The 20,655-nt window shown below is 38.4% G+C and overlaps 1 protein-coding gene across 1 annotated transcript in view; it reads left to right on the forward strand.

Moving 5' to 3' along the window:
• Positions 1–20,655, forward strand: part of ASB4 (ankyrin repeat and SOCS box containing 4) — a 53,850-nt gene that overhangs the window by 26,443 nt on the left and 6,752 nt on the right. Inside the window, exon 3 of the mRNA XM_010356263.2 lies at positions 15,307–15,797. Within this exon, the coding sequence (XP_010354565.1) occupies positions 15,307–15,797 (491 nt within the window). The remainder of the gene's footprint in view (positions 1–15,306; positions 15,798–20,655) is intronic.

The following is a 20,655-nucleotide window of genomic DNA, read 5'->3' on the forward strand; positions in this document are numbered from 1 at the left end:
CAAGGCTTTATGGATTATGTAAGGCTCTTTCCCCCCATCCCTGGACCAGTGAAAGTATCTTTGTGTTGTCTAGAAATGCATTTCCCAAAGTCCACTGTATTAAACAATGATTCTGGAGCTGTTAATAGGTGTTGCAAAAAGAGAATTCCCTGGAAAAATAAGTCCTGGAAAACCCATGTTAAACTGGACAGACTTCCTCATCATAAACTTCTCAGAAACCTTCATATGCTAATGTGAATTGTAAAGATACAAAGGTACATAGAATCTACACATTTATTTAACCACAGCGCTTTTATTTTTAATGCATCTTGCAATACTAATATGCCACAAAGCACACTTTGGGTAATGCTGGCTTAGAAGAATGAAATTAGGGCCTGTAGCTAGAAGGGGAACTCATATTTGGTGCAGCAAGAACTCCATTTAGCCCTGTGTGCATCAGTCTTCTTTCCAGCTTCTCTTCTGAGGGCAGATTCTATCACTGTGTTAGGCAGAAAAAATTACCCTCCAAAGATGTCTAAGTCTGTATCCCTGGGGCCTGTGATTATATGTTACTTTATATGGCAAAAAAGCACTTTGCAGATGTGATTAAATAAATAACTTTGAGATGGGGAGATTATCTTGGATTATCCATGTTTGTCCTGTCTCTTTAAAATCAGAGGACCTTTTTTGGCTATAGTTAGAGGAAATGTGACTGTAGAAGGAGGGTCAGAGAGATAGAATGTGTAAGGGATTCTACCCACCATTGTTAGCTTTGAAGAAAGAGGAAGGAGATCATGGTCACGAAATGTGGGAAGCCTCTAGAAGCTGGAAAAGGTGAGGAAATGGACTCCTCTATATATTCTGTTTGACCTCGATCTTAGCCCACTGTCAGGGTTTTTTTTTTTTTTTTTTTTTTTTTTTTTTTTTTTTTTTTTTTAGAAATCGAGCCAATAGAATGTGTGTGTGTGTGTGTGTATGTGTGTGTGTGTGTATGTTCAGAGAGGGAATGATTTATTTTAAGGAATTGGCTCATGCAGTGTGAAGGTACAAGTCTGAAATCTGGAGAGAAGGCCAGTAGGCTGGAGAACTAGGGAAGAGATACAGTCTGTTGCCAGAGCCCTTCCTTGCTTATGGGAGGTCAGTCTTTGTTCTACTAAGACTTTCAACTGAGTGGATGAGGCCCACCCACATTAAGGAGAACAATCTGTTTTTAACTTGAAGTTTGCTGATTTACATGTGAATCTCATCCAGAAAAGCAGCATCACAGAAACATCCAGAATATTGTTTGACCAAATAGCTAAGCAGCATGGCCCAGTCAAGTTGATACATAAAATTAACCATTACATCCACTGAGACTTGTGTCAGACTTCTGACCTGCATAACTATAAATAATCAATTTGTGTTGTTTTCAGCTGCCCAGTTTGTGGTAACTTGTGACAGAAGAAATAAGAAGCTAGGACTCTCACCTACCCATCCTAGGCATCCTAGGCATTACTATCTGCTATAATGTAAGTGATTTCTTTTTGAGGACTTGGTCATCTGTCTCTCAGTTGTGGTTCATTTCTTTAATTCTGCCATCATCCACAAAGGATTTTGATGCTGACATAAATTACCAATCCAAAATCACTCTCACAACTCCTGGACCTCCACAATTCTAACAACCTGCATTTCACTCTAGGTCAGCTGTCCACTCACATGATCTCATCCTTGGCCCTTTTATGTCGCTCCAGTATTTTCTCTTCTTATCTTTCCATCATTCTCTCTCAGTTACACTGCGCCAATTCTGTAATGTCTTCATGACTCCAGTTCCTTGCCCCTTTTTGTATACAGGTCTCTCACCCTCTCTTAATTTCATTTCTTTCTCCACTCAGTCTGGGCTTCCTTGTTGATTACTTGATTTACTGTCTCACCGATACTATCAGTTTGCCAGAGTACAATCCTTCTAGATTAGTACAGACCATATACACCTCGAATACACCGCTCCTTGCCTACTATTAAATCATCTACAAAAATACAGAAAAACCAAACAAAGCCCTTTAGCAATAGCTATGTAAACTAAATATATGAACAAACTATAAACCAAAGAATGGTGAAATTTCTATTAATTACATCATAAAAGGGAATTAATTTGGATGTCCCTTTTAAACAAAATAGACAGACAACGCCCCCAAGAGTTAGAGGAAGAGGTTGACTGACATGTTCAGTGTCTGGCTTCAGGGTACACAAATTCTCCCTCCCCTTAAATTCATCATTCTGACAGGCATGCAACCTGTCAGGTATTCGAAGAGACACTCTCAGATAATTAGTCACTGCCTGTCTTACCCATTTCTCAGTGATGAAGATGGTACAAAGAAGCACAACCTGGAGTCCTTGAAAATATTCTGGCCCAGCAAAGAGGGAGCCTTACCCTGACTACACAGGGAAAGATAATTCTGAAATGGCCTTTCTGCAAGAAACAGATAAAAATTGTGAAGGCTTTTGCTTAATTCCATCCAAAGTGTGAAGGGGACTTGGCCTCTATGAGACCTAAGGAGACGATGGACTGAGATAAAGGCAGAAATACAAAGGGAGCTGGAGAAAAAAACTTCCCTCTTCCATTCACCTAAGGGGCTGTTCTTAAACCTTTATATAGCCATAGCCCTAGTTTCACCAGCTGGTGAAGTAGACGGTATCACACGTAGGTACCCCTGTGTTTAACAGCTGTGGACCTCCACATACTGTGTTAGCAGGGAATCTTGTTTCTTCAAGGTATTCCTTCCTGATATGAATTCCCAGCAGAGACGACCACTGTCCAAGTAATTGTTCTTTCTTTCTTTTTCCCCTTCCTTCCTTCCTTCCTCCCTCCCTCCCTCCCTCCCTCCCTTCCTCCCTTCCTCCCTTCCTCCCTTCCTTCCTTCCTTCCTTCCTTCCTTTCTCTCTCTCTCTCTCTCTCTCTCTCTCTCTCTCTCTCTCTCTCTCTCTCTTTCTTTCTTTCTTTTGACAGAGTCTCATTCTGTCGCCAGGTTGGAGTGCAGTGGTGTGATCTCGGCTCACTGCAACCTCTGCATCCTGTGTTCAGGCAATTCTTCTACCTCAGCCTTCTGAGTAGCTGGGACTATAGACATGTGCCACCAAGCCCAGCTAATTTTTGTATTTTTCATAGAGATGGGGTTTCACCATGTTGGACAGGATGATATCAATCTCTTGACCTTGTGATCCACCCCACCTTGGCCTACCAAAGTGCTGGGACTAGAGGCATGAGCCACTGTGCCCGGCTGCAGTTGCTCTTTCTGTAAGGCACTGGTTGTAGAATAAACCCTGGTATTCCCCCTGGACTAAAGGACTCCTTTCTTGTTATCAAAGATGCTGTCTGCTCCAGAGATGGGCATCATCACCCTTGCTTTTGCTGCTGTTGCTGCCACTCAAAAAAGTAGGCTCACTGTTGCTTGACGAATTCCTTCTCATACAATTGGCTTCTGATAACCCAATGCCCCATTGGTACCACTCTCCTTCATGGCATGTCATCTCCCTGTTTCACTCCAGTCCACCTCCATGAGCCAGGGCCATTCACCTCTACCCCTAGGGCTGGTCCAGGCCTCCTCTTGCCTTTGAGTCCAGAACAGACATAATTTTGTCCTTGAGTGGAGGAAGAAGTCCTTATCACTTTATCCAAACTTGTGCCCTCTAAAAAAAATCAATCTTCCTGAGGATTAACCTCTTTTTCAGTTGAATGATAATAGCAGCATTAATTTCCTTCAGTGAAAACATCTCTCCAATGATAATATATGGTCTGATTTCATGAGCCCAACAGATTAGTGCAAAATAATATAGTAATGGTGCATATTCCAAAGTCTGAGTTATTCAGTCTTATCTATGGTTACTTTGCAAAATTTTAATCAAGATTTTTTGGAATTAAAAAGATAAAAAATAAAATAAATGCAGGGTGACTGAGCTCAGTGTCTGCATCTTGGTTATTCTCCAACAGCACGTCTAGAAAGATATCTTTTCTTTAAGGTTGAGTAAATTAAAAATAAACAAAATGATAAATAAACATGGGTTCAATGGAAAAAATGTGTCTCCCAAAGGATGAGAAGCAATATTCTGCGGAGTTGGCAGATAAGCTTTGATATGAAACAGATTTGCTTCAAGAGACAGGGGAAATAGTTTGTGATATTTGCTTCCTGTTTTCAATGTGGCTTAAAAAATACAAGTAGCTGTTAAAGAAGAAGAAACTCGTTATGAGAGCAGACCAAGTGTCAAATAGTTTGGTTTAAAAAGCATTTATAAAGCCGAGCTGTTTTCCTATTCCTTCACTGGTGTTTGCTCAGTCTTATTTGCTGGATCCGTTACTCTTTTCTATGTTTAAATGTTTGCATGCCCTAGGCTCAGTCTAAGAGGCCCTTTTCTCCATCTGAACTCAAACCTGTGTGATCCCATCTGCTCCTGTGACTTCAAATGTCATCAAATGGTGTTCACTTCCAGCTTGGTATCTCTGGCTTGAGCCTCTGCTCTGAACAACTCCAGACTCATCTATCCAACTATATATAATCTGTCTGCACTGGATGTTTAGTTATCCTCTCAAGCTTTCCATGTCCAGAATGAAAGTGTTTCCTATCCCTGTGTTAATGATCATTTGCGTGGTTTGTTCTTGTAGAAATGTCTGTTTATATACTTTGTCCATTTTTAAATTGGGTTATTTGGCTTTTTCTATTGAGTTGTAATAGTTCTATTTTTTGTTGTTATTGTTGGAGACAGGTTCTCACTCTGTTGCCCAGGCTGAGGTGCAGTGGAGCCATCATAGCTCACTCTAACCTCAAATTCCTGGTCTCAGATGATCCTCCTGCCTCAGACTCCCCAAATGCTGGGACTACAGACGTGAGCCACCATGCCAGGTCTAGTTTTAATAGCTCTTTATGTATTCTAGACACAAGTCTTTTATCATATATATGATGATAGAATTTGGGGAGCTATCTTCACAGATAAAGAGAAAATTGTAGTTTTGATTGCTCAAGGAAGTTGTGCGTAATAGGAAGTGCAAGGAGCAAATGACACCCAAAGTGAAGCAAAAATTTAGGAAGTGGGAAGAAAGAAATAACAGAAAAATCATCTCGGATTTTGTTTTCAGAGAGGGAGAAGAAAGCACATCCAAGAAAACTGAAAAAAAAAAAAAAAAAAAAAACCAGAAAAGAATTTCAAGAAATGAGTCATCAATACCATTAGATGTAGCAGAGTAGTGTGGTAACTAGAAGGTTGAAAAATATAGATAATCAACCACACGCCACTAGTGATCTTCGTCTGAACAGTTCCAGTGGAATGTGGGGACAGAAGCAGGGCTTGTTGGACTGAGGAGAGTATGGATGGTGAGACAGTGGATGCAGAAAAGAGAGACTGCCCTTTCCAGGATTTCAAACAAAAAGCAACAGAAAGAAAATAGAGGTTAGCGAAAAGGGAGAAAAGAGTTGCAAAAGCTTAAGTATGCTTAGAAAATGAGGGCAAAGAGTCCATGTAACTGGAGATGTTGGGTAAATAATGCAGAGAAATAACTTGTAGAGCAGCATTGTACTGCTGGGTGTATGATCCATTGCAAAGAGGAAGGTGTTGGTCTTAAATTGGAGGAGAGATCTCCCTTACCCTAAAATATAAACAGAAGGTAAAGATGCTGAATTAGTCAGTATTTTTTGTTTGCTTTACCAAAACCCACAGAAACTCAATTCAGCTATGGTAGAAATAACTAGTTTTCACCAATATCTAGTTATCTTCCACTCCAGGCTCATGGAAGACCACATTTTCTAGTCCCCTTGAAGTTCAGCAGGCGTATGTCTCTTCTAGCTAATGACATGTGAACAAAAGAAATGAGAGTGGCTTCCAGGCTTAGACAATGAAAAGTCCATGAGGGATTTTTAAAGCCTTCTTCTCCCCATGGTATTGCAACAGTGGGGCAAGCCTCAGGTAGAGATGGTGAAGCCATAAGACCGAGGCAGCTCGGAGCCCTGAGAAATCAAATGGAGGGCCTTGATTCTGAATTGCCCCTTGGAACTGCAGTGCACTATGTGACAGTGAGAAATAAACTTCTGTTGCTCTAAGCCACTGAAATATGAGTGCCTTTACAATAGCATAATTAAGTTTATTCTGTTTAAATCCTAACCTAAGGAAAAAAAAATAAACTATACTGGCACTCAAGAAAGAGTCGAATGACCTAGATGCCTAAATAAGGGTAAGATAGAGATGAAACTGGGCAACTGGAACCACTAACTCAAACTGAGTCCAACAAGATGATGTACAAATCTTTAACAGGGAGTCCACTGCAGGAATGACCAATGAGATTTTTTATCATTGCCATACAGTTTGCCCCAAAAGGTTTAGAATTGTGAGTGCAAGTGTGTTGAATGGGCATCCATAAAGGTTTCTGAGGGTGACGTCAGGACAGAGACAAAAGGAAGACTTGAGCCAGACACCTATGCCTTCAGGGAAAATGGGAGACTCACTGGGAGTTAGTAAGATTATAGATAAGAAAAAATAAAGAGTAATTTCACTGGATGACATAAATCTTAAAGAATGAGGTGCACAGATGAGGAATTAATGGTTCTTGTTGCTCTAGAAGAAGGTAGTTCTCAACCCCAGACTCTAGAGAATGTGAGTGTTAGATAAATGAGAACTTAAGGGAAATAGTATTTCATTTAAGATTTCATTTGAGACAAGACTATGGAAGACACAAGAGAATATATTTGCCATAGAATGTAGACTGAAAGGGCAAAATTGAAACTAGAACAAAGCAGCCAACTGAAAATATGCTTTGGTGACAGTTCATAACATACTCGACACCGTACAAAATTGCATCCTTGAGAAAGAAGCAGACTTGAGAAATAATTCCAGAACACACAGAAAATGAAAAGCCCTGAATAGAATGAAAGGGATCTAACCTTTGAATAATAGATGTTTCTAAATAATTCGTGCTATGAAAAAAATAAGCGAGACGATATATGTAAAACTCTTGGTGAGTGCTCAAAAAATAGCAGACACAATTAATATTTTCATAAAAGAAAGCATGACAAATGTGCTGTTCTTTATTTGCACAGAAGCCTATACCAGCCCAGCAGGGTTTTGTACTGAGGCACGTGCAGATCAAGGTGATGAGAGCAGGTGTAAACCAACAAGGACCAAACATCTCAGATAAAATAAACAACTAACGAGCATTCTGAACTTCTACCTGAAGTTATAGTAAATGGAACCAAATTCCTTCTCAAATCCTTACCAATAAACCATGATAATATTTTCTCCATGGTCTTTCTGATTTGTCTTAATCCCTTTTCGAAGAAAAGTGTAGTTTTTTAAGGTGATGTTAAAAAGACAGCCATTAGTGATTTATTATGTTTTAAGTCATGCATTTGAGGACTGGAGTTAAAAATTGTGAGAGGGGATTTTTTTTCATTGACTATAACTTACTTGATAATTGGTGGGTGGTGAATATTTTAAGCAAAAATGGTTTTATAGTTTTCAATACATAAAGAAGTGTTTTCTTTTTGAATATGAACAATGTATCAAAACAGAGTAGAAGAAAAAAATCTTCATCTAAAAAACATGCCTTTGTTTGGAGATGAAATGGGTAGGTTCAGTTTTGGTAAAATTAATGAAAACATCTAAACCCAGAAAAACCTTTAATAAAATATTAAATTTCAGTGCTGGGGCATTATATTCAATAACATGCTATAGCCCTGAGTTAAGGAACAATTTGAATTCTGAATTTTGAGAATGTCCCCCAACAGGGGCACATGTGCCTCTGACACGGTGGTGGGTACTGCACTGCAGGATCTTTAAGGAAGTTATGGACAAAGGGAGCAGAAACAAAATATACCATTAACAGCTGTTCGGCTGATCTCTCCACCTCTTCCAGCCAGCTAAGAGACTGAACAAAGTGAAAACAATTAACACTCTCTCTACAAACTCAGGTTTATTGGAAAGTATTCAAACAAGCTCAACTGATGGAAGAATAAAAAAAATAATGCTCTGTTGTTTCAGATCTAATAGAAGACTTGGCTAAAGATGCACTCATCAAAAGTAAATAAGCTGAGAGGGTATTCTGGAAACATAGTGACTGAATACAGAGTATTGCCCATTCTTTTCCAATCCCTACTTCTATATCTTTATCTTAGAAGCTTATTATTTAGCTTTTCATTTACTTTTAATTTATCTGAAATTAAACACACACTCCCACTCCCCACCCCCCATTCCCATCCACATACACTAGAGATGAAATCTGAGCTTTTACAACTTTGTTTGTCTTTGATTCCAATACCTGTATTAATACTCCATTATTTATCCACTGCCAAACCTATCATTACAAATGTTTTCTGTAGGTAGGTCTGTTTCTAGGCTTTACATTCTATTTCATTGGTCCAGTTTTCTCTTTATGCATCAGCATCACAGTATTTTAATTAGTTTGCTTTGATATTGGTGGGGTAAGTACCCTTATTCACTGTCTTTTCTTTCCATCTTATTCTTTTTTAATTAAAAAAAATTTTTCTTTCTCATTCTTTTTACTTCACTTTCCCGAAATTGATATGTTGTTTTTGCTCTTTACCCTGCAAATTTTGTGGGGAAAAATGTTCAAATTGCATTGAATTTATAGACTAATTCTGAAAGAATTGCCATCTTTACAATAATGAGTCTTTCTATTTATGAACTTAGTAAAACTTTCCATTTATTGAGTCTTTTGCCTTCAATAAAAATTTTATCATTTCCTTCATAGTAGATCTTTATATATTCTGATTATGTTTTCAATACATAAAGAAATGTTTCCTTTTTGAATATGACTTTTATTATGAAAAATAAATAAGAAAAGCACAACCCAATGAAAAATGGGCAGAAGCTATGAAGAGACAATTCTTACAAGTGAGATTCTGTGGCCTGTATACATATGAGAATACACTTTACTAGTAATCAGGAGAATGCAAATTAAATCAAAATACCATTTAATTGGCAAACACTAAGAAGTTTGAGAGTATCAAATGTTGGAAATGATTTTGAATCTTTAAACTCTACTGATGGACATACACATTGATATATACACTGATGAATATAATTTAATTTTAATATGGTAGAAAATGCTCATACACTACTTCCCAGTAATTCTATTTCTTCCTCTCAAGTAACTACTGCACAATTTGAAAGATACTTACTATTGGGAAAAAGCTAAAACAACTTTACCATCCTTCGTAAAGGAATAGCTAAACTATGGTTTATACAAAGGAATTCTGTTCAGCAGTTGAAATAAAAAAAACACCAGTTCTCTATTCAAAGATATATTGTGATGGATAAAAACTGGTTGCAAAAGTGAGACACAATGTATGTAGTTTTTTAAAACACAAAATAATAGTATATTTTTTAAATGGATACACATACAAATAGTAAAAAGAACAAAAGTTTACCAAGCAATGACAAACATCGATTTTAGAACAGTAGTAATCTCTGTGGAGGAAAAAAAACATGGGAGGAGAGAAGAAAGAAAAGGGCTAGGGTTTTCTGTAAAATTCACGGGACAAAAGAGAACTAAAGCAGATATGGCAATAATTAAATTCAGTCAAATATGGGTATGGTATACAGGTGTCAATATTTTCTGGAATTTTCTCTGTGTTTGACTATTTCATAATTCATTAAAGACTTAGATTTGGTGCTGATGTAATAATAGATATTTAGATGCAGTAACACATCAGACTTCTCTTTTTTATATATAAACACAAAATAATTTTGAATTTTTAAATAACTATAGACGTTTCTAGAAATGCAGCTATGGTATAAATCAAGGTGAGGCTGAACTTTGATTTATTCAGAACTTTACCAATAGTTTTTCTTATATTGGAATACCATTCATGATGGCAATGATGCTCGTGGTATTTGAATTACAATATAAAACACCTCTATCAGTTCGAATATGTAGCTGTTTGGATTCTATGCATGGGTTCAAGCAAATCATATTTCATTATATCACTTAGGATAATCTTTCCTAAATATTAACATATTGAATTTCACACTACATCACTATAGTTTATTTATTTTATTTGTAACAATCATAAGTTTTCCTCTACATGTTAGCCAGGGAATTATATTTGTTTTTAAAAGATTATGTGTGAAGGTAGATGATGCTTTCTATGGCATACACTGCAGCATAGGAAGTGTCTGGAAGGGTTGGGAAGCACTTATCTGAGTTGGTCCTCCCATTTAGTACCACACAAAGGCTCTTCAAGGAATCAAGACCATCAGGACCAGAAGAGGTCTCCATCTTCTCTGCTGAAATTCTTATCCTGTCTCTGCTCTTCATCCCATTCTCAGTGCACACAAACCAGTGTTTCTTTTGCCCACAGATGAAATCTGAAAATTCCTTCTTCTTTATCATGCAGAGAAAATTTAAATTCTTATCTGTCTCATTTGCTATCATTCTAGACTAGTTCTGGAGACCCTCTTGCAAAAATTAAAAGATTCATGAAGGAACTTCTCCCATTAAAAGTCACTTTATCTCCCCAAGAAACAATGTACTCTGCCCATCTAGAATGAAAACTGCTGCAAATTTTATAGGGTATAGTTTACAGAAATGTAAAGAAAACTTTTTAGAGACAGTATGTCTGCATGGAAGGACTCCATACTGTAAGAATGTCAATTCTTCCTAAATTGATGTGTACACCAAAATAAAATCCAGACGAATCAAACGTTAAACATTTTTTTAACATTTATAAAAACTAGATTATAATTAATTGAGATTGTTATACAACTTCTGAAAGAAGTAGGACATTCTGGTACAAAGGAAAAGGCAAGGGAAAACTTGACAATCGAAAGTTAACATCACTGTATTTAGGAAAAATCAAACTGGTTACAATGTTTAAACAATTGTGAGAGCATAAGCTTATATCTTGATGAAGAGCTCATAAAAGTGCAATGAAAGCAGGACAATTTCACCTAATAAAGATGCGAGAACTAAATTCGGACAATTAACTAAAAAAGAAATACCACTAGTTAATAATTACAGATAAAGTGTCTAAACTCTAATAGTCAAATGAATTCGGATTTCAAAAAAATAAGACTTTATTTTTGCTACCAAACTAGCAAGAATTTCTCTTTAAATGTGTAATATACTGGTTAGTGAAGTAAGTAGTCTTATGCATCACAGAGAGAGATAAAAATATAACTTTTGGTAGTTATTAATAAAGACCCTTAACATAGTTCAAATGTTGCAGCTTAATAATTCTATTTTTGGGAATTTATTCCAAGGAAATAATCCTAAAATTTACATACAAAATTATTAATTGTAGCATTAATTTTAAGATCAAAATTTTGGAAAAAATCAGCACAGTGGGGTAAACTTACTCTAAGGAGTATGTAGTTATTTTAAATTATGTTTAAAATGCCTATACGATAACATGGAAATGCTTATAAGAGTAACATAAAAGCACTGTTGGTCAGTAAAAATATTAACATGTCTAACTTCATTGGTAATTAGGGAAACCATTCAGATGCAATGAGATATCACTCTACAACGAACAAATTGGCTAAAATTAAATAGACGGAAAATACCAATGTTGATAAGGTTGTAGTACAATGAGAAACCCTCATGCATGGCTTATCAGAGTGTAAGCTGGTACAACTGCTTATCTGACAGTACTTAATGAAGTTGAAGATATGCATACGCAGTGACCCAGCAATTCCACTCATAGATGTAGAGCCCAGAGAAACCCCTGCACGTGAGCACCAGAGTACAAGAATGTGCAAGAATGCCCATGGCATCAGTGCTTGGGATAGCCTGACACGGGTAATGCCCACCTCCAGTTGAATGGATAAATTGTGCTAAAAGACAGATATAATAAAATGAACAAATGAGAACTAAACCTCACAAGATACATTATTTTCACCAATACAATGTTGAGTGAAAGAAGCGAGTCAAAAGAATTTGTGTTTATGATTCCATTTATTCAAAGTTCAAAAATTGAAAAATGGAAGGATTTTCTGGGTCTAAGAGTGTCTGATTTCTTGACCAAGGATGTAATTAGATGGTGATGGCTTATAATTAAAGAAAACTGTGCATACTTATTTTTATATACTGTGTAATGTATGTCATGTGTTACGGGTCGAATTGTGTGCCACTCCCCAAAACACACACACACAAAGATACGTTCAAGTTCTAATCTCCAATACCTCAGCACGTGAATTTATTTGGAAATAGGGTTGCTGCAGATGTTATTAAGTTATGTTAAAATCGTACTAGAGTAAGGTTGTTCCTTATTGCAGTATGACTGGTGTTCTTATAAGAAGATGACCATGTGGAGACACAAATGAGACAGCCAAGTATAATGGGGTCCCCAGAGACCCTCCAACCAACCTGCACACTGGGAGAATGGGATGGAGCTATGGAAGTTCCTGCCGTTTGCAGTGGGGAGCAGCCGGGCCTCTCCTGTTCCTGGTGGTAACCTGGCATTCAGTCTGTGAGATGGGGCCTGTTAACAGGAACCCCTCTCACTTTGCTGAGAGTCTTTTTCCTTTTTGTTGAATAAATTCTGTAACCCCTCATCCTTCAAAGTGTCTGCATGCCAAATTAACCTGGTCATGTGACAAGAACCCGGATTTTCCTACAACACAGAGACACAGAGAGAATGCCATGTGACGGTGAAGGCAGAGAATGGAGTGATAGGTCTACAAGCCAAGGACTGCCAGCCATCAACAGAAGGTAGGAGAGAGGTCTGAGGCAGATTCTCCTTCAAAGTCTTTGGAAGAAACCAGCACTAGATACTTTAATTTTGGACTTCCAGTCTCCAGAGGTGTGGGAGAATAAATTTCTGTTGTTTTAAGCTACCCAGTGTGTGGTATTTTGTTAGGGCAGCTCTTGGAAACTAATACATTGTATTTTCACATTAAAAATATATTCAAAGCTCCCAGGAATTTATGTTTCTGGTCTCTAATTTCTTGAATAAATCACAAAGTCTAAAATAAAAAAGTAGTCAAATCATTGTACTTTATATATTTCCTGGAAAAGTTATACTGGCGACACAATTCAAGTATAAAAATAAGGAACTCCTATTCAGAAAAGGAAACCATGTAGCATATCTAGTCGTACCAACAGGTCAAAGATCAATTGTAAATGTCCAACTGCTTTAAAAAATAAAGGATGTGGTTTGTTCCAAGTTGGCCTGTAAGAATTTCATCCTGACCCTTTGATTCTCTTCCTTACTGGAAATTCTCCAGCGTCTGAAGTGACCCTGCACATGGCTTCTGGGAAGGCATTCTCATTCATTCCATTTCACTCCAGAGCAAAGATGAGCCGACCTGAAATAAGACCTGACCCAGAACTTCTCTAGGGCAGAATACTGATAAACACAGATGGCTTCGTGAAACACCATCTTTGGTTACAGTTCTGCCTTCTACAAGTTACGAATACAGTCTCAGAGTTTACAGAGCAATGTACTCTTAGGTACCTTCCTTGGGGACTGATTTTGTATAGGATATTCAGCATGCTTGTAGGAGTTTTGGCTTTCTCAAATATGTTCCATGTGATCAGCAGATGCCATAAATAAGGGCATAAAGCAACAATACATGGTGAACGGATTTTTTTAAAGCTAACAAAATGTAATGTTATCTTTTTACTACTTTCTGGTTTTCATATAGTAAAAGAGAGTAAACTACAGAAAAATTTTCCTTCAGAAAAGTAATATGAGGTAAAATAGAACAGTGATAAGGAATTTCCAAGCCAGGCTATCTGTTTTCAAACCTTGGTTCAACAACGAGGAAGGGGTCCCTGGTGGGAGAGAGCCCCAGGTGGGGAAGAACAATGAACAATTGTTCTGAGACATGGGAAATCACAATGACTTCTTCCTGGCACAATGACCTTGTTCTGTGGGCACAATGATCTCCTTCAGCACAGCAGCTCCCTCCAGCACAAGCCTATAAAACTTTGCTGCAGTTGCACCGTGCCGCTACACAGCCTCTTCTCTGCTGTGCTGCCGGTTGCAACCTTGCAACATATTTTCATACTTCTCTAATAAATCTGCCTTTCTTTACCTAGAACTGTCTTGGTAAATTACTTTACCACCTGTGACACTGACCCGAGCTAGTTGCACCTGTGACAACTAGCTGGTTGTACTTTTGGCTGATTATTAACCTCTCTGAGTACAAATTTCTTCATCTGTAAAATTAGGATAAAAACTGCACCTACTGCAAAGGATTATTTGGAAGATTCAATGAAGCAGTATATGAAAAGCATTTAGCCCAGAATGCTGCACATGGTTAAGAGTTTAATAAATACTAGTTACTAGCATAGTAATAGTAATAATAATAATAATAATGTCTCTACAGACTCGAAGTAGCTATAAAAAATTCCAGTAGAGTTGATTAATTAGAGTTGGCCCCCTAGGGGTCATTTGGTTCACCTCATTAAATTAGGCAGAGAAGGAAAATTTCAGCTTCTTGAGTTGACCACTCTCACACTTAACATTTCGAATTAGAAAAACAAAATTCACTTAAGTTTTCTAGTCTGTTAAATAAGTGGGTTGGATTAAGTAATTCTAAGGAGCTTTCCAAGCACAAAAAATTCCTATTTCTAACATCCTTTGTCAACCATAAATCAAACATATTACAGTCTCTGAATCATTCTCTCTGTCTTTCAGTGAGTATTTCTAGTATACCAGCTTCTACACCGTTTGATGAAAAATATAACCTTTAGCCTAGTTTGGTGACTAAAGTGGTGTGTGTGTGTGTGTATGTGTGTGTGTGTGCACGCACATGCATATTTGTTGGTGGTGGTGCTGTGTTCCAAGAAAGCCTCACAGACTTGGGCAACCCTAATACTGTAATTTCAGTCAAAGGGATAGGAAATTTCCATACCACTGAAGTTTACTTGCATCAGACTTTTAGGTTCATCTGCTATGAAAGAGAAGAAAAGTATTATTTTGTGGAATATTCAAAACAGTTGATTTTTAAAGAGTCAAAGTTTGTGATATAACATTTGTATTTAATGATATTAGCAAATATCATTGTTATATTGATAAAAACGACTTAGTTATAGAAATCTCTTGGTATTTCCAAATCCACCTGGGAGTAAGAAGCGAAATTCAGCAAGGCTCCAGCATTCTGGCACAAATCCTTCCTTCTCCTCCCGCGGGTACCTTTGCTGGTTGTCCAGGAGATGACAATGTTGCTTCAAGGGAATGGCTTCCACCAGGCCCAGGAAGGGAGCCTGGGGACAAAGGGGTTGAGGGGATAATATATGGCAGAAGTTAAAAGAGAAACAGTAAGAAAAGTCTTATTTAATGAGCCTTAGGAATAATGACAAAACACATTTAAATAATTGTCTTCCTCAATTTCCCTTTGTAGGGGCGAATGTGAACATGAAGACCAACAACCAAGATGAGGAGACGCCCTTGCACACGGCTGCCCACTTCGGCCTTTCAGAGCTGGTGGCCTTTTACGTGGAACACGGGGCCGTAGTGGACAGCGTGAATGCCCACATGGAGACCCCCCTGGCCATCGCGGCCTACTGGGCCCTCCGCTTTAAGGAGCAGGAGTACAGCACAGAGCACCACCTCGTCTGCCGCATGCTGCTTGACTACAAAGCCGAAGTCAATGCCCGGGATGACGACTTTAAATCTCCCCTCCACAAAGCAGCCTGGAACTGTGACCACGTGCTCATGCACATGATGCTGGAGGCTGGCGCGGAAGCCAATCTCATGGATATCAACGGCTGTGCTGCCATCCAGTACGTGCTGAAGGTCACCTCCGTGCGCCCTGCTGCCCAGCCTGAAATCTGTTACCAGCTCCTGTTGAACCATGGTGCGGCCCGAATATACCCTCCACAGTTCCACAAGGTGAGGCTCTGCCCAGTGGTCAGGAGGTTGAGGGAGATTCAAATAGCGGCCCTGTCTGAAATCTCCAAGTAACTGAAGCTTGTTTGAGGCTTGAGTCCTGGGGCTAATTACCTCTGATCCTCTTTGACCTTCCATTACATACCTAATCCTAGCTGTCTCCTCATCTCATCCTAGTCGAGGTTTGCTTGAAATTGGGTATGACAGCTAGAATGAGAACAAGAGTAGCAAATAATTTTTTATACCTTGTGTGAACACCAATGCACTGGTGGCTTCCTGGGGGACTGAGGTAAGTCTGCCAGAAAGGTGAATAGTGTTAGACAGGCATACATTTGCCATCTTTTAAACAGAATGACTGATCTAAAGATGACTCAGTCTGCTTTGAAATTAGCTTGTAGCCATGAAAGGGCCACCCGATTTTCAAGTTTAATGAAAGCTAACATTTATTAAGTACTAAAAATTATATTTTTTATATATAATAAATAAGCACACTCTTATAAGCATTTTGTATCTCTTAATTCTTACAATAATCATACAAGGTATATATTATTATTGCCCCTATTCTACAGAGGAGGAAACTGAGGCACAGTTAAGTAAATTACCTGAGCTTCCACAGTGCCAGTGCCAGGATTCAACCTTAGATACTTTGGTTCCAGCATCTATTCTTATGATATCACACTGCACAGTTTTTCTTAATAACAGTTGTAATCTCAAACAGACTCGTAGGGACCAGTTGCCAACAGTATTGATATGACTAAGACATGGGACCTATCCTCAAGAAGCTTAGAATCTAGCAGATGAGACAAATAAATAAAGGGGCAATTTTAATAGGCTGTGATAAATGATAAGGTAGAAGAATAATGAGTGCTACAGAAATGTGGAAGAGTGTGAATTCTGCATAGTTTTCTTGCTGGTAATTTGGAGGCCAAAATGCATTTTATCTGAAAATAAATCACATAGTACTATACTTAGGATTCTCCCTTACTCTAAAAATTTAACAAGAAGAAGAGTTTGAAGTATATGACAGCTGACTAATTAGGCCACAGAAAGCAAATTAACAGATGTTTTTCTGAATTCACAGCTTAAGTTCTACCTCTTACCTGGGTAAAATGTCAGGGACTTGTCTGAAGTCCTGCAGTGTGAGGCTTAGTTAGAAGAAAAGTTCTACTAGAGAATTTAAGGGTAGTTCATTCAGTCAGGGCAAATTCCAGATGGACAAACCAGAGAACTTTCAAATGAAGATTTGATGGGTTCAGCAATTCCTGTGATCTCAGTAAGGAATTTTCTCTTGGTTATCAGGATGTTAATGGAAGATTAACTAATTCTTTTTTAAAAATTGTATGTAAAACCCAGAATGTCATGAATTTTTACAAAACTTTCTTAGAGAACTACAAATGATTAAGACGAGGAACAGAGTAAGAAGAATGTTACAATAACTGTCCTGTGTTGAGCTCTAAATAGGTTTTATACAGACTATTTCGTTTTATTTTTATAATTGACTCAGAGGTAGGCACTGGCATATTCACATTTAAAAGGCGATTAAGCTAAACCTAATAGTCTTAAAATATTTTCATCAAGTCACACAGAGTAAGTGTCAAATTCACTCATTTGTTTATTTAACAAATATTTACTAGACACCTCCGAAGTGTCGAGAACTGTTTTATTTGCTGGAGGTAGAGCAATGAACCAAAGGCCTTCCTGAAAGATACTTTCTAGTGGCAGACAGAAAACAAACAAAACAAAACCAAATAAATATACGCTGATATGTTAGGTACTATGGAGAAAAATCAGGGTTAAAAAAAAAAGAGAGAGAATGCCAGATTATGTGTGCTACTTTAAGTTGATTAGAAAAAATAAGGATGTGGAGGAACAAGCCATGCAAACACCTGATGGGGAGGTGGGGAGAGCATTCCAGGCCTAAGGAAAAGCAGGTGCGAGGGTCCTGAGGTAGGAGAGGGCTAAGCATGTTTGAGGGAGAGCAAGGAAGCCACAGTGGCTGAAGTGGAGTGAGCAAGGAGAAGATAAATCCAAGAGGTATATATGTGGGTTGTCTGCAGATCACATATGTGGCCTTGTAAGCCGTGGGAATATTCTTGGTGTTTTACTCTGCATGGGAGAGGAAGTCACTGAAAGATTTTGAATTGGGAAAAATAAAAATCTGATTTATATTCTAAAATGATCCTTTTGACTGCCTTTAAGAGAATAACTCTGAGTGGGGGCCAGCAAAGTTGCAATAATTTAGATGAGAGATGAGGGTAGCTTAGACTCACAGCGGAAATAGTGAGGGTGGTGAGAAGCACAGACTTTCGGGTCAAACTTGGTTTCTGTCACTTACCTAAGAGTGTGACTAAATAAACTGCTGAAAGTTTCTGGGCCTCAGTTTCTTCCCCTGTTGAATGAGTATACCCTGAATTTATGCCTTGGCAATAATATGCAGACTCAGTCCTTCCCCAGAAGGAAGTTATTCCTACTCATAGCACATCACAAATATGCTCAAAGCCCAGAGGATGGTGCCAAACATTTCTTTCCTCTTTCTCTTGGACTTCTTTCAGTCCTTGCAGAGTCTCTTTCCCAGTTCCTCCCTTCAGTCCTATCCTGCATCTATAAACATCTCTGTCTTTGTTTACTACCATCTTTTTTTCTTACTTACATCTTGCTAAGGGCTGATCATACTTCATGATGTTACCTCTAAAAGACAAAAACATCTACCTCTGTAATACAGCTCACTTCACAAAGCATAATTTTCTGCATATTGTTGTTCAGAGACTACTTTCCTTCCAGGGAAAAGGATGGACAGGGACACAGGGCATGAAGGTGGCAGAGAAACATACTCTATCACTTTATCCATGATTAGCAATATCCTTCTTGTAAGGTTGTTTTGAGAATTAAATGAGATAGTATTTGAGAAGTGGTTAGCATGGTGCCATGGGCATGGTGACCATTAAACAAATGATGGCTATAACTATTATTATTCTTACACATGTGTTGAGCAGGAGAATTGGTGCTCCTGGGCCTGGTTTACTATAGCAATCTTCCCAACCAGGAGAGACAGTATGTGTGTGAGTCCCTGCCCAGAGACTAAATGTTGAGTTGTATTCTGAAACTTGCTGTGGACTCCAGTAGTGGCATTCAACCCTGGTGTTTCCTTTTCTCCTCCTCTCAACATGTGCTCTTGGTCCAGCATAGGCATCTCCCCTGCTGGCTTTTCTTGATGGCTCCACCAGCCTGTAAAGTAGGCATACAATTGTGTGTTCCAACCAACTTTGTCCATGGTTAGCATTTTCTTATTCAGTTATTTTGTTCCTTTGAGTTCCTTTAGTTTGGCTGTATGCTAAAGAGACTAAGATAAGAGTTGGCTACTGGTAGATGGCTGGTATTACAAACAAACATTTTTGTTGCTACTCAACAGACTGTGTAGGAGAGCTGGACCCCTTCCAAAGGAAAAGCAAAGAAAAACTATTCAATTTACTATGCAGATGCTTCAAAGTGATTTAGAACAACTACTCCACAGTCTGACTTTCCAAAGAGAAAGTCATCTTTATGACAAGTAAGTGACTGACTCATTTATCCAGAAGATAAAGTGATTCGTTCTTGTGTGGATAGGGAATTCAGTTTCCTTATTTACAAGGAACAAGGTCAGAGCTGAAGATGCTTTCTTCCAAATACAAAGCAAATTTGTAGAGGGTGTATTTCACTGAAAGCCAATGTGTAAATTACATAAGCGGGGGAAAAAAGACTTACAGGGTCTGCAATTGCTTTCCAGGGTACAAAAGGACATTTGATTTTTTTTTTCTCCCAGCATAATTCAGAAGAAAGTGACACCCCAGGGAGCCAAGATTGGGTTTTCTTGTAGGGCAAGAAAGACATTTTTCTACAGGAGGAAACGTAACATGAGGGTTTGGGGGAGGTGAGGATGATTTCTGCCATTGAACAATGCTGTGTATGAAGCTAGGCAGTTCTCTTTGATCATTAAGTACCTTTCTGAACACATATATATCAATATATAAGAGTGCAAGTGGCTTGAGAATGTTTCTGCTGAAGTGACTTACAGATGATGTTTGGATGAGAAGAGAGGCAGGGAGACTTACCTTGAATCTCTTTTGCAATAGATTGTGTATTAATCCATGATTTTGGGGTTGGATGGTGAGATGAGGTATCTAAATCTCTCTCCAGTAGTCACCACAGTAGAAATAGCTTTTTTGTCTAATTGTTCCTCCATGAAGGGAGAATAGAGATGCCAGAGACTCATGAAGGTGAAGCTTACTGAGCATCTTCTGTTTTCTGGACTGGGAAGGCCAAAAGGAGGCTGTGGTTTCTCCCTTTGGGGTCCACACCAGTCTGCTGTCTCATGTTTCCTTTGTCTCATGTTTTCACGAGGAAAATGCTACTAAAATAAAACCCCCACTAATCTCTGTCCCCAGCCTTCTCACTTCACTTAACAGATTGATGAGTTGGGAGGCGGAATTGAGTTAGCTTGCTTAACCTTGGGTCTAGAGGATCCTTGAATTCTTTGTTCATTCATGTGGCAAGCTTCCAATAATAAACTCTGTCTGGCAGGCACAGGCCTGCAATTTGGGGGTATAAATTCAGTTTAGGGGTAGAGTGTTAGAATATGTGTATGGCCCCTAACTAAAAATATGTAATCTATTTTATCAGTAATAAAGATGATATTCTGATCTCTGTCATCTTCATTTCATTTTTTAATGGGTCCTACACTAAGAAGGGAAAATTATTTATTGGGCCTCTAACACTCTGCATGCTATGACACCAAGGGTGTTAAAGATGAGGACAGGCCAGCCCTAGCTACAACTTTTCGTTTATCCTTTATTTATCCCCCACAATCTGTTCCTTACCTGTTTCA

The sequence above is a fragment of the Rhinopithecus roxellana genome, chromosome 6 (assembly GCF_007565055.1).
Source record: "Rhinopithecus roxellana isolate Shanxi Qingling chromosome 6, ASM756505v1, whole genome shotgun sequence".
Taxonomy (NCBI): domain Eukaryota; kingdom Metazoa; phylum Chordata; class Mammalia; order Primates; family Cercopithecidae; genus Rhinopithecus; species Rhinopithecus roxellana.